The 14,152-nt window shown below is 42.1% G+C and overlaps 1 protein-coding gene across 1 annotated transcript; it reads right to left on the bottom strand.

The window, feature by feature from the left end:
• Positions 1–1,357: 1,357 nt before the first annotated feature.
• Positions 1,358–14,152, bottom strand: spon2a (spondin 2a, extracellular matrix protein). Its single transcript, XM_035669409.1, has 6 exons — positions 14,077–14,152; positions 10,031–10,259; positions 7,759–7,979; positions 4,132–4,323; positions 2,977–3,148; positions 1,358–2,776 (listed from the first exon to the last, which is right to left on the bottom strand). Exons 2-6 carry the CDS (start codon positions 10,257–10,259, stop codon positions 2,589–2,591), a joined length of 1,002 nt encoding a protein of 333 aa, XP_035525302.1. The 5' UTR covers positions 14,077–14,152; the 3' UTR covers positions 1,358–2,588.

The raw sequence follows: 14,152 nt of genomic DNA, 5'->3' as shown, positions 1-14,152 counted from the left end.
AAAATAAATATTTACTTTAATTTAATAGTATTCCTTTTAAAGTCGAACTAGTAGTGTACTTGTTTGGAAAATAATGTTTGGAAAGCAATGCCGACACATTTTAAAACATAATTTCTTGTTATTTAGTCTATTTATCTTCAACATATACCGGTATATCTGCTGGTGACAGACAATATATTTAATATTTTTTATTGTAATTTGTAATAACTAGCTCTAATTTCTATTTCATAAATTATATGTAATTTCTGTAGCTATTGTTGAGGAAAGATTTCCTGGTAACCCACTCCCTTATTCCAAGACATTTTCCAATTTTAAAATCAATACTTACTGCTTTATTTCATTTTATTTTAGGAAGTGTGTGGTATGATGACCTATATTTTGTGGTTAAAAGATTTAAAACATTTTAATAATTGCATAATGTATGTCAAAAAAAATACACACGCAATTATACAAAACACCATGAAAACAGAAAAAAATGCAAACTACAATAAAGATACCAGATAAAATGACTCTTTACCTCTCTTGTATTTTCATTTGATTGAAAGTGATCAGTTGTGATCCTTCTGGGGCTAATGGGTTTATACATATTGAACTTCTGGCATAACGCCTGAAAGCTTTCACATCACTGAGCACCTTAGGGGTCTCAGTGTAATATTGGCTAATGTAATTCCTATTTCATTTCTATTTTGTTATTATTTGCAATTCAATTGATTAATTTCATTAGTTGTAGTTGTAGTAGTAGTATTGTTGTTGCTGCTTGTGACCACTAGGAGGTGCTACACTGCCACAAACTCTTCGATGCAGTGCAGTGGGGAGTCAGTATTTCTAGGGATGTTCTGCCCGAGTGACTACTGATCATTTCTATCAGTGAAAAAGTTTATATTTACATTTATTTATGCAGATACTACAAAGAAAATAGCCTGGGGCCATGAAGAACTTAACAATGTTTAGGACAGAGAAATATTGTGGAATAGATGTAATTTTAATCTATAAATATGTAGAACTGTGACTTCTATTTTGGTGAATATAAGGCATCGTAACCTTCTCATACTGTGATATTTATGGCTGTGTATTTTTGCTTTTGGGTTGTGAGTTCTTTAGATACAAATAAAGAAGTGTCAATACTGGTCAAATTATGCTCTGGCATACAGAAATAAGTTGACTTCATCATGTATTACGGGAACCGTGCAAATCAAGAATGTTCTTTGGTCTCACAGGAGTTTTAAATATACACATAATGACACTTTCATAACACAAGCCGTGCAGGGGGAACAAAGTAACACAGACATTTTCTATTTGAAAAACACACCTCCATATTTATTCAGGAGTTGTACAAGATAAGATACATCATACATTATATACAAAATCAACATTAAAATATCAAGAGATAATAATACAAATATTTATTTTTCTTTCTATAAAAACCTGCATCTTATTATAAAATAGGCCAGCTCCTTCAGACTGGCTCTAAGCCTCAAGTCAGCATTTCTGACAGTGTTTCTTATGAAAGGTGATATTTATAAATCGGGGTGTTGGGTTATTTTGAAAGAGCTGCATGTGCCAAGCATGAATAGGTTACCAACATAAAGTAATGCCTCCGTGCCTGTAAAGGTATGCAGTATGTGCAAGGACTTTTGTGTGCGGTATTCTGTGTGCACATGTGTGCATACATGTAACAGTGTGTGTGTGAAGATGTGTCAGTCTGGTGTGTGTACAGATTAAATGCTCTTATAGATCTTTGAGGGGGACACAATTGTTGTGAATCTTTCTCTCAGTTTGTCTATTCTGCATCTGCGACAATTTATAAAAAAGTGTTGTTTCAAACATTAATAACTGTCCAATGCTCTGCTACACCCAGACTTCAGTTTCCCTTTATTGTCATAAAAACACACCCAGAGGAGTCTAATTCTAAACGGACAGCACAAGTAATGCAGCAAGTATTAAAGGGATAGTTGCCGTTTTTTGAGGAGTATTACCTACAGTAGACGGCAGTCAGCACGCCCCCCAGTTTGGAGAAGCAGCATGGGAGCTAAGCAATGCACTGCTGTAGATGGGGTCAGCAGAAAAATATATTTTAGCCAACTAAACTACGTTATATGTAGAATATTTTTAACACTTTACTTTGCCTTTAGACATTGCTTTCCAATTGGAAACTGAAGCCATTATATTGCTCTCCTCAAAGTCGGAAAGGTCTGTCTGACGGCGGTAAGGTATAGCAGTGAAAATATTCTAAATAAAGCCTACACTCAACCTGACATTGATTTTTCTTTTTCTTTTTTGGGCAGCTAAAATATGTTTTATTGTGTACCCCATCCACAGCCGTGCTTTCCTTAGCTTCCATGCTGGTACTCCTGTCTGCTTCTCCAAACTGGGGACATGCTGAGTGCCGTCTATACACTGACTATGGATAAGTACCTCATACAACCCCAGTTAAAAAAAATCTAAACTATCTCTTTAAATTTCACAATTTGATTGTGACAAAAATCCATTTTGTTATCAAGTAAATGATGCAGCAAGATTTCTCAGTCCAGCAGTAAAAACATGAGAGTCCCAGTGTTGAATACTGGCAGTATCTGTGCTTGTGCGTGTTACTGGAGTCTCATACAGCTGTGTGATACACACTCAGCCTGTTCCTCCAGCTCAGGGCAGGGGATGCCAGCATTGGCCGGCCGCAAGAGGATGTAACGTGTGCGGTGGCGGACACCACCTCTGGAGCAAGGGCCCAGACACAAACCCCAAGATGACCAGAGAGACACTTCACAGTCCAGTGGTGTCGCTGCATGGAGGGGAAAAGAGATGTAAGAAAAATATAGTACATGTGAGTAAAGAAAGAAAGACTTTAGAAGTAAATATCTGCAGAAACAAGGGCTGTTATTAGCATGTGCTTGTAGCAGCTCTACGTTGTGTAGACCTGTTTTAAGTAGAGCTTATCCTTCCAGGTAAAATGTTTAGGCCCAACTGATCCTGTGGTCTTACCTGAGAAGCGCTGGGGAATGATAGAGTTTGGCAGAATATGATTGGACATTGGGGTTTGACGGTCAGGTGATCTGCTCTGTCGAGTGATCCTTATGCTGGCAATAGGTGGAAGCTCCTCTATCCGTGGATAGTAGAAAGAGTTGGCTGGATGGTTCGGCATCTGAGATGTGATCTGAAGTCAGCAAAGAACAGTCAGGCATAATTCATTCAGGAGAGCCAGCAGCTTCTCAACAAAACCTCAAATGTGCAATAGCCAACGTTAAAACACATGCCTTGGAAAGGATAGATGGTCTGTTATGTAAGACAGGCCCTTTTTTTTACTCAAAAAAAAAAAGAGTTCGACTCATAAGATTACAAAATCACAATATCACGTGAGAATCCATTTTGCCAGGCTTCAATCGTTTGTGTCCGGTACAGTGTTATCGGACCAATCAGCATTTTCTGAGGAACTACTGGCTACTACGGCATGAGCTGTTAGCATTATTCCTTAATTAAAGGAAGAGCAAAGAATGGCACTTTAAAGACCAGTGTGTAAGCATTAGTGGCATCCTGCCGTGTCGTTATGGATTGCAACTCCCTCGCTTCACTCCCCCCTTCCAAATGCAAAGGAGTAACTATGGTGGCTGCAAACTCTATGGAAGGCGACCAGCACTACTGTAGATATAAAAGGCTTATTTATTGTATGATATTATGATATTTATTATATTTCTACCAGTAGATCCTCTTAAATGTTACACACTGGACCTTTAAGGCTTTTCTCAATAGAAAAGGTGCTTTCGCTCTTCTCCCGACAGGCTTCAGTATGAGTTTGACTACATTATATGGTTTGTTGATCTGATTGATTGATGTTCACCTGTGATAAATGGTGATAGACAGATGGTTCATTTAATCAGATGCCAAGTATTATTTAAAAGTGCCTGCCCTTTTCCAAGCTCTCCAGTTGGTTCTATGTAACACACCATCTGTCTAAGTCATGTTAGAGAGCCGCCAAGCAGCTAAGAATGATGCTCCATAACCACGCTGCTTAACTATTTTAAGTATAATACGAGGGCCATCCGCCTTGCTTTGTCTTTGGAATGAATGCACAGATGACTAAATGAATCAACGTATAAACGAATTAGAGTTTTTGTACTTGTGAACATTGCAAGAGCTCACCTTTGTGATGTTTTCTGGTGGGCTGGTTGGGAAGTTTGGTGATGAGAAAGTGAATCCACTGTCTGTCCCTGCATCATAAGGCTGGAGGTCAATGTTCACTTCCTGTTTCCACTGGCTGCCCTCACAAAGGTTTAGGGTGTCCACACCGACGAACCAGTCGGGGCTGGGGATCATCTTCACCATCAGGGACAACTGTCAATCAGAGAGAGAGATAATGCTGTTAGTTCAGACTTTATTCTCCAAAATGGAAATTTAGAATATGGACAGACCAATAAAAAAAAGCACAATTACACAAAAGAAATACACCAATTATGTACAGATCCATGTCAGATCCATGTCCTTCTCAGGTTGAATTCAGCCTCAAATTCACTGTGTTTTGTGCTAATTCTCAAATGGTAGAATGTTAAAATGCTAAACTGAGATGGTAAACATTATACCTGTTGAATATCAGCATGTTAGGATTGTTATTTGTGAGCATTTTAGCATATTGATGTTAGCATTTAGCTCAAACTACCACTGTGCTAAAGTCACAGAGCAATAGCACTATAGTCTTCTTCTTTCTTCATATACCTAAAAGCAATAAAGTCTAAGGCATATATTTTGTTCTTTTCCCACGATAATTGTGAGTCTTGATATTGCACTGGTGAGTTGTTTTTCTTTGCTTTGTCAGCTGTAAACGAAACTACAAAGAAAAAAACGCAATGAAATACTTAATTCACAAGAGGAGAAAATTTACAATCAAATAGACCCAGAAAGCACAGCTGTGATCATTTTCTGGCTCAAGTCAAAAGTCAAACTGCAGCCCTCTGGAGTACAAACAGTTTTTTTTTTTTGCGGGGGAAGAAAAAAGAAGATCAAATTAATAATAATAAAAAAAACAATCAATCAGACTTGATTACCCGATAATGTTGTGTTATTCTGCCCCATGTCTGATATTCTGCACTGTGTGTAGAATAAATTAAGTTAAATAAATAATAATGATATATACGCATGAACACACACACACACACACACACACACACACACACACTGTTGATGTCAGGATTTATAAACTCTTTCATTTATAAATGGAGGGATCTGGGGACTGCATGTGTGCGCATGCATGCACCCACTCAGTTTCCTGTGCTGGGATAGACTTTGTCTCCTGTGTGATGGATGTTTCCTGAGAGCTGGTGACCTCATACAGGAAGTGGCCTGGGGGTCAGCACACGCTGAGGTGGCAGACACCCAGAAAACAGCACATTTGAAAATGCCTCCTCATTTGTGGCCCGATATTTGAGGACCTTGGGCTGAGCTGCTAAGGCTCAGGGTAGGGTGGGTGGGCTTGGACAGCTTTTGGATGGCTAGAAACGGGTGGCCTGGAGTCAGATAGAGCACTGCTGGATGGAAGAGAACTGGAACAGACATCAAACCAGTGCACCAGGCGGAACAGACCACTCGGGACAGGAGGCAGGTAGTGTCAGCATGACACACGGGGTCTGTTTTCTTGCCTGTGACGCACGGCGAGAAACAGAGAAACCAAATCAGAAGCAGCTCTGTTGCTTTTCAGAATCCTCCACTGATCCCCTTCCTTCCTTCCTTTCTTCCCTGCTCTGCTCTCCTCCCTCCTCTTGTCCTTTTCAGCCTCCTCTCAAACAGCGGTTTTTCCAAGAAAGCCCCGTCCTGCTATATCCATTGGGCCACTCCACAAGGATGTCTGCTTAGGGGTATCCCTCGTCACCGGCTTGATCAGTCCGTGGTGGTTTGCAATGCACAAGCCAAGAACTATCTCTAAAGCACAGACAGTTACGCAAAGCTCCCATGATCCCTCTCACTTTTTCTCCATCACAGCAAATCTTCTAGGACGGCTCGGAGAGAACGAGCCGTCCTAGAAAACATGCAACTCAGTCCAGACGCACAAGCACCTTAATGCTTAGTAGTTGTGGTGCTACTGATCTCACAAAATTCAGAATATTTAAGAATAATGCCAGTTGGATCCCGAATGGTAGATATTTGGATCTATCTCTCTGTTTTGAATTACACATTTAACAGCAATAGCAGGAGGCTCATGAATATGGAGATAGGAATCATATGTGTTTGAGATTTTTGGTGCATTGCTTATGATTGTTTTGGTTTGTGGGGAAGAAGGGATGGGATTTCTATATTAGTGTGCGAGAGAGACAAAAGCAGTGTAACAGATTAAGCTGTCGACAGAATCACGTCATTCAGTCTGTCTTTGTCACGTTCAGCACACATCACTGTCCACTGATCTAAAAACAGACGGACCCATTTAAAAGCAGCCCCAGACATCATATACCTAGATGACAAGCTGTTAAGCTGCTGTCCATGACAGGTACTTACCAAAGATGCCCTCCGTCAGGGTTGTTTATGATTTGTAAGGGCCCTTGGGTTCAGGCAGTGGAATAACCAATAAACAAATGTAGGTCACCAGACTTTAAGGCAGGCACACACCTATTTCTAAAAGCTCCAATAAACGTCCGCCCTTCCTCTTCACCTCTTTCCCTCTCATTCATCAGCTACAGTACATATGCTTTACACATAAAGGAATACTTTATTTCTAGGTTTAACTGTGTGAATGGTGTGACACATTTTTCCACCGTGCCATACTTTCATTCCTACCTCAAATCCTTGCCTTTGTTTAAGCCCCAAGCCCACATTTAGCCAGACCATGACCCTTTGCTTTATAACCTCACTCACTATTCAGCAGCAGTGGTACCCTGTAGTCCAACAATGGACACTGAACCTGTAACCCAACATCAGTCCACATTTATCAGCCCATTTATCAGCCTTAAATATGGGGTAATGTGGGGCTTCAGGAGTCTGAGTTTGCCAAATCAAATAGGTATCTTACACACAGTTTTAGTCGTTTTAGTGCCAAATAGGAACAGATCCAAATGGATTGTAACACAAAGAGGGAGTTTTGCACTAAAATAACCCTGGAAAATATCCACTTGACTCAAACTGTTGAAGCCTCATATTAGCTTCGGCTGAACATCAGAATGCAGTTTTGCACACAAGGAACGGATCACTTCAAGGCCGGTATGGTGAGGAAGAAGGTTTACAGTTTACGTTATTCTTTGTTCAGTAAAAGAAACAAGATATAATATGTTAATTAGTGAGGCAGATTGTGTTACCAGGCTCGCTGTTTCCAGTCTTTATGCTAAGCTAAGCTAACCGGCTGCTGTGCTGTAACTTAATATTTACTGTACAAACACGAGAGGGGTGTCAGTCTTCTCCTTTAACTCTTCGCAAGAAAGTGAATGAACGTGTTTCTCAAATTGTCTAAAAACTGTTCCTTTTACTGAACTTCATCCCAGGCCCCTCATCCCTGAGCTCACAGAGTTCAGTGGGACAGGCAGCAGACAGAGTGCAGACTGCGCAGGATGGATGTGGGCGTTTGTGGCTGCAGGGCTTCAGCACTCGGGCTAAACATAGTCTGATTGGATAGTGGAAAGAAGTGGTGAAGTGTTTGGTCAGAGCGGATGCACAATGTTATATGAAGGGCCGGGTCACCAGATGACTGAATAGATTTAGTCAAACAGACGGTTTGTGTGACTTACTGCGTCTGAGCATGTGTGTCCTTTTGTGAATGAGTATTGCTTCCACTTAAGTTTTATTCGTGCCTACCAGTGAACTCCGGGGCTGCATGAGCAACTCTGTGGAGCTGTGCCCGATGCCGTTAGGGATGCCGGCCGTTCGGTACATGGCGCCGACAGTACGTCTCTTCCTGGCCTCCTTGGCTGCCTTCATCAGCTCCACCGTCACCCCGACTTCAGCGAAGCTCTGCACCCCTGCACTGGCTGAAGCACCCTCCTCCCACAGCCGAAAATGGCGATTATGGCTGACCGCTAAAGGGAGAAAAGAAACACAAGAAGGAGGAGAAGACAGGAGTAAGATGCTTATTCGCTGGAATGCATATCAATGTCGATGAAACACCACAGAGCCTCAGCCAGACGGTGAGATCATTTCCACCATGGAGCCTGTATGTATTTCTATGGCTGCCTCCTACGTCCTGCAATTAAACTGATAATTCTGAAGGAATTGCCCACATGCATGTCTCTGGCATTATTGTACGGTTATAGTTACATAGTTTCTCCATCTATCACAGATAAAACCACAGCACAAGCTGGAGCTGCCAGGAGATAGGTCAGGATCTCGGAGTCAGCAGCTAGATGGTGGACAATCTTTTATTTTTAAAACAATTTTGCAATCCCTTCTTGGTATTTTTTTATACGCTTCGGGTCAACAGAACCATTTTCTTCACATTCTCATATTTAGTTCTGGTTATCTATGAAATCTGTTGAGAATGAAGAGACTGATTTAGGTCAAACTGTTTGTACCGCAGGTTCTGGAGCTCCGTATTGAAACCCACAGAGCCACTGGCCTGGGCCAGTGGTTTTAAGGGCAGAGTAAGGTTAGCCAGAAACACGCTGACAAATGCTCTGATGGTTCTGCCTTACCTCACTTTTCAGAGCTGCGTACAGGCACACATACACAACTGTGCATTTATACTTAAACACTCTTGACACATGTATTAACACACACACCGCACTGAGCCACACACACAACCTACCCAGCACACTTCACACACTATCTTGTTTCTCCCCAAACTGCCATTACTTATGCACTTAATTGCATTTCCATCCTAGCAAATTTCCCATAAGCGTCAAGACCTTGAAACTCTATAACGCATCACGTTTAAGCCCCACCAAGACGTTAAAGCCCACTTCCCGCCCTTCCTTAATTACTCGTTTTTTTTCTTTCGCCAAGACAAACTCCATTCCCTCTTTCCTCTGGCAGTGTCCTTGGTCCCTTACCCCCAGGTCTCCACAACAAAGCAACTCAAAACCAACGCAGGCCCCCAAACCCCTTGACAGGTTATGCTTTTCTTTGTGCTGTGACAAACTCCATTTCCAATGTTCTTTTTGTCCCCTACCAGACTGTCAGCTCATTGAGGCCCTTGTGTTTTTCTTCTCCTGTAACAAAGCCCATTCCTTGACCCCCCCCTCCGCCTACCCAATCACCGGTGCCCAGAGACATTAAAAGCCATTATGGGTGTGTCTGAATCTCCGGTGCCTGTCTCTATATGAAGTAAGTAGGCCATCACCCTCTGGCAGGGCAGCAGGGCACCAGTGAGAGAGCTGGAAACCAGACAAAGCCACAGACAGTGATGCACAAGAGCAGTCCAACACACACACACACACACAACACACACACACACACACACACACACACACACACACACATACATGCACACATATGTACGAGCATCTGCCATCCATCCCATGCTCCATGGCTTGGGAAAAAAAAGAAGGGAATTGCTTCTTCTCCTCCTCCTGGCTCTGAAGTAAGCGGTCTGACCCCACCACACCCCAACTATCATCACCCACCTTCACCAACCCCCGAAAACCTCTCCTCCAGTGTTTACCGCCAACACTGTGGTAAACCAGCGGAAATGTGGGATGGAGTGCAGGATTGAGTTGAAGAAATAGAGAAATATTAAAGATATCGCTGGACAGAAGTTAGAGAGAGAAAAACCCCATCTGGTAGCATTTAGACGGTCTTCTTATTGCTCTCAGCTTCTTGCTGTTTTGCTCATTAACATCTCTCATCCCTGTGCATGTGTCTGTGTGCATGGGCGTATGCTGACAATGAGGCCCTAAACATCTGACACAAGATGAAAAGCATAAATTATGTTTTTAGGTGACCCTTCATCTGAAAGCGGTCACCATTTTGAGTAAGGGAGGTGAACTAATAACCCCTGACTCCTCGCTGCTGTTGCAAGTCTGAAATAAGAGTCAAAATTCAATGGATTTTCAGGCGTTAGAGGTCAAATTTTCCAGAAGAAATGGCTGGTTTTCCCACAACCAATTTCTCAGTCCCTAGAAGGCTTTCTCACCTATGAGTTTGGACCACTGTGCAGGGGGCCGGAACAGTGGATACTGCTTGGGGAAGGCCTGGGGGCTCCAGTGACCTGTAAAGACCAGGATGTAGGAAGCAGGACCCTTGGCTGTGCATTCTGTCCCGTTGAGTGGTCGCAAAGGCCCCGCAAAAGCGAGGCAAAGCTTCAGAAGCATAACGAGGAGCTGCTGCAGCCAACCGCAGGTCAGGTGCTCTGATGACATCATCTGAAAGAAATGAAGAAATGAAAAGTGGTTGTGTAAGTATTCCCCTCCCGTGGTAGAGATGTATCAAGTTGTTTGGGTTCCTTGCCACAAATACAGATAATGTTGCTCTTATTCTTGAGTTTTCTTGAATATCATTAAACGTGCGGTACATTTAAAAGAAGAAGTTTCTAAAGAAGAAGTACTTTGGCAGCGGCACGCAATGTTTGTCAATCACCAAGCAAACGAACGGATGGACATTTAGGAAACCAAACCCAGACAATCCTGGAAAATCAGTATAAGGGGGGGAATTCCACATCCCTGCCCTCATATCACAACACATACATTTTATCTAGGAACAAAGCTTATTGAACCCATTGACCCTGGAGCCTTCGATTAAAAAGGTCCTCCCATTCCCCTGGGCAGGGCCAAGTGTGTGTTGGTTCGCTGCCAACCTGCGGCTACACGGCAAAACAGTTAACATTCATCGCTGTCACGGTAATGTCTGCCACAGGAGCTGGCCTAAAATAAAACAACATGGATGACATCTCTGAGGACAGATGCAAATCCTGTCTGCTGTGCTGCTCTACTGACCTCACTGACTGACCATCCGCTGACCACCAGCTGCTGAGTCAGACCATGAAGAGAGGTGAGGAGGGCACGTGCATGATAATTGCTCAAAACCACATTTCAGCCTTACATTTCATTGCGTTGGGCTGAAGAGTCGAGTCTTCGCTTGCTGACAGTGGGCGGATTTCTAACAACGCTCCTGGAGCTGAATGTAAATCAGAGGCACACTGCTTCTTCTCTCTGCACCAGCCCGCTCTTTACCTCACATCCTTCCACCTCATCCTCCTCTCCGCTTTCTACACCCAATCTCTTAAATTACTCCAGATTTGAGTTTTTTAAGGCTGCATTCAAAATGGAAGATTAAAATATTCCAGAGAATCACCAAAAAGAGTTTTATTGTGTCTAAAAACAAATTGTGAATAGAGCTATGATATGTCTTTTTCCAATTTGCAGACACTTTCACTGAATGTCTTTCAAAAGTCTTCTAATTAAACACTACTAGGCTGAAAATACACTGCATAAAAGTGATGGTATTTCCTGTTTAACTGGCAGATGTTTTAACTTTGAGGATGACAGTTTATGACTTGATGACAGATGAATTTCTCTCTTTGTGTGTTACACAAAGGGAGAATGATGTTTTGTGGCTGCAGCCTTGTGTGGTGTTTCTATGGGTTACTATACTATAACTAAACCTCCAAGCAGCTGGAGAATGCAGACAGTTAAATTTGGGCAAGTCGACTAGTGTACAAACACACACATATGCACGCAAATGCACACACACACACACACACACACACACACACACACACCGACGCACATAACACTCATGTCCTGCTGCACATTGTCCCTGAAGTCTATTTCCAGAGGTCAGATAGTATTACTCTGCCAATATAGCTGCAAAACTCCAACTCTAACACTTTTCTGACCGCAGCCTTATATGTTGCTGAGTGTTTTATCAATTCACTGTCTCCATTAAATGTATATTAACCACTGCACAGTTTAACAGCCAGCCATAAAAATACCTTGAGTATGGAGACACACAGAGCCCAGCTTTGATCTCACTGCTCAGTCATCTGATCACCTCACTGGCTGCAACTTTGCTGCTCTGCAGGAGGCAGATAAAGCTCCAGGTTGAGATGCTTAAGCACGCAGCTAGTTCCAAAAAGTAACTTTCTTTTGGAAAACGACATTATACTACTTCCAGACTGATAATAAAGCTTTTTTTTTTTTAATGCTTGTGGTCAAGCTCTGTGTGCGCGGGTTAATGGAAGTTCACCACCTGGAGCTGGAGGTTTTTCACATCAGTATGTGATCTTAACTGCAACTGTCCCGGCTGCTCTGTCCACTATATTTAGTATAGAAAAGGAGGTCAGTCCTGTCACAGGCTGTTGCAAACAGTTACCTGATTTTCCTGTCTTTTTACACACACACACACACACACACACACATTCCAGACAAAGAAGATCAACATTTTAACTGGAAACACAGCAAGTGTTTTGGTGCACACATTGATTGTGATCTTTGTATTTTAAAAATTACATGTTTCTGTGTGCCTGTTAGTGGCTTGCATGTCATCTCTGTTGCTAATCAGATGACCCTATTCTACACTGAGACTTTGGTTCAGTAGACCCTTCCCCCTGAACTTGTCACACTGACACTATAACACACTAAGGAGACATTTCTTGAATTCCCACACTGACACACAGAACTTTATCAGTCAGCACACACACACAGACCTGCTGTTAGCTGGCGTCTGCTGCTGCTCCTGAAAACACATGCAGCAATAAAAGGCTGTATGGTATTTATTGATGCATACACACTTATTTTCAGTCGACATATCGTTTGCACTCTCACATACGTATGTGCTCGCACCACACTCGGCTCTCGTCAGTCAACAAAGACAGACACACAGCAGTTTTTCTGTCAGGCACAAGACACAATAAAATGAGGGGATGTGGTGCGAAGCCAAATGTAGCGGCTGCCGCCCCGTGGGCACCTTCACAGTGTAATTACAGCAGACTCATGCAGAGATAATACACACATCCAGCTCAGCTCATATACACAGGCATGCAGGTATGCAAGGGCAAGCAAAGATTTGTGCACACAGCTGGAGGTATGTTCATTTTAAACAAGGGGATGGCGGGTCAGTAATTAGCCTTTTTTTCCCCAAAAATCTTTTGTCCAGGAGTTTGTGCTAAGAAAAGAGATGCATCACTCTGTCTTAGCCTTTTTACACACTCCTGCATAAAGAGCACATATCTGTCTGTACCATTTCACCTTCATGCATATGCACAGAAACACAGACAGACACTCAGCAGGGCATGCATCCCAACAGGAGGTCAGAAACTTGACTGTTTCTCATGCAGGCGGAGGGTAAATCATGACAGTTTAGGTAGCAGTTCAGACAGAGAAGAGGGCGGAGGGCATGCAGATTTTGGTTTGCCTGAAATCTTAATTAAAGCCACATTTTCAGCAGAAAGATCAGTGAGGATGGACAGTGCATGTGTATACCTGTATATTATATATAGATTGCACCAATTAGTTTAAGCAACTACTGATGAAAATGTGCAAATATATGCAAAAAAAAACCAATATAGATAAAGTTATTCAACACATCAGTGCACATTATTCTTAGTATGAAAACATGGTCTAAAGTGGAAGAAAATACCTTCTCTTTTTTTACAATTTTTGGTACAATTTTGAGATACTTGCACCTTGAGTATTTACATTTGAAGTATACTTCTGTTCCACTACATACTATACATTTTACATACAACACTGACAGCGCTGGTTACTTTGCAGTATAAGATTCAACACATAAAAACATATATTCCTAAAATGTGATGCATTTTTATAAATTAAACCATTCAAAAGTAGTTAGAAGTTCAAATTGGCATTTCCTGCTGCCGAACGGCTGCATCAAACATTAAAATGCTGCTTACATGTTCATGAATCAGTCTTAATAATCCCATCCCCAACGCCCTGAAAAATTCCACTCTTAGTAACTTTGATACTGTATATCTTTCAGGCAATAATTCTATATTCATAATAACATACATTTACTTAATCAACATTTTGAATGCATAACTTTTACTTGTAATGGAGTATCTTTGCATTGTGATATTACTGCTTTTACTTGAGTCATTTCCGCCACTGTTTCCCAAGGTAAAGAGAAGCTTACTGGGTGTCAAATGGCTAAAAAAAAACGTGTGTTCGTCCTCTCGGACTGTGGTGCTGTGGAGAATGAATGGAGGCTCAGTGTGTGTCCTACCTGTGTTGGATCAGTCAGTGACAGAGAGAAGCTGCAGCAGAATCACACAGTTGGGACCACGGAGAGGATACAGCTC

This window comes from Morone saxatilis, unplaced genomic scaffold (assembly GCF_004916995.1).
Source record: "Morone saxatilis isolate NCDOM2014 unplaced genomic scaffold, NCSU_SB_2.0 Contig22, whole genome shotgun sequence".
Classification (NCBI taxonomy): Eukaryota; Metazoa; Chordata; class Actinopteri; family Moronidae; genus Morone; species Morone saxatilis.
This window is presented reverse-complemented; position numbering and strand designations above follow the sequence as displayed.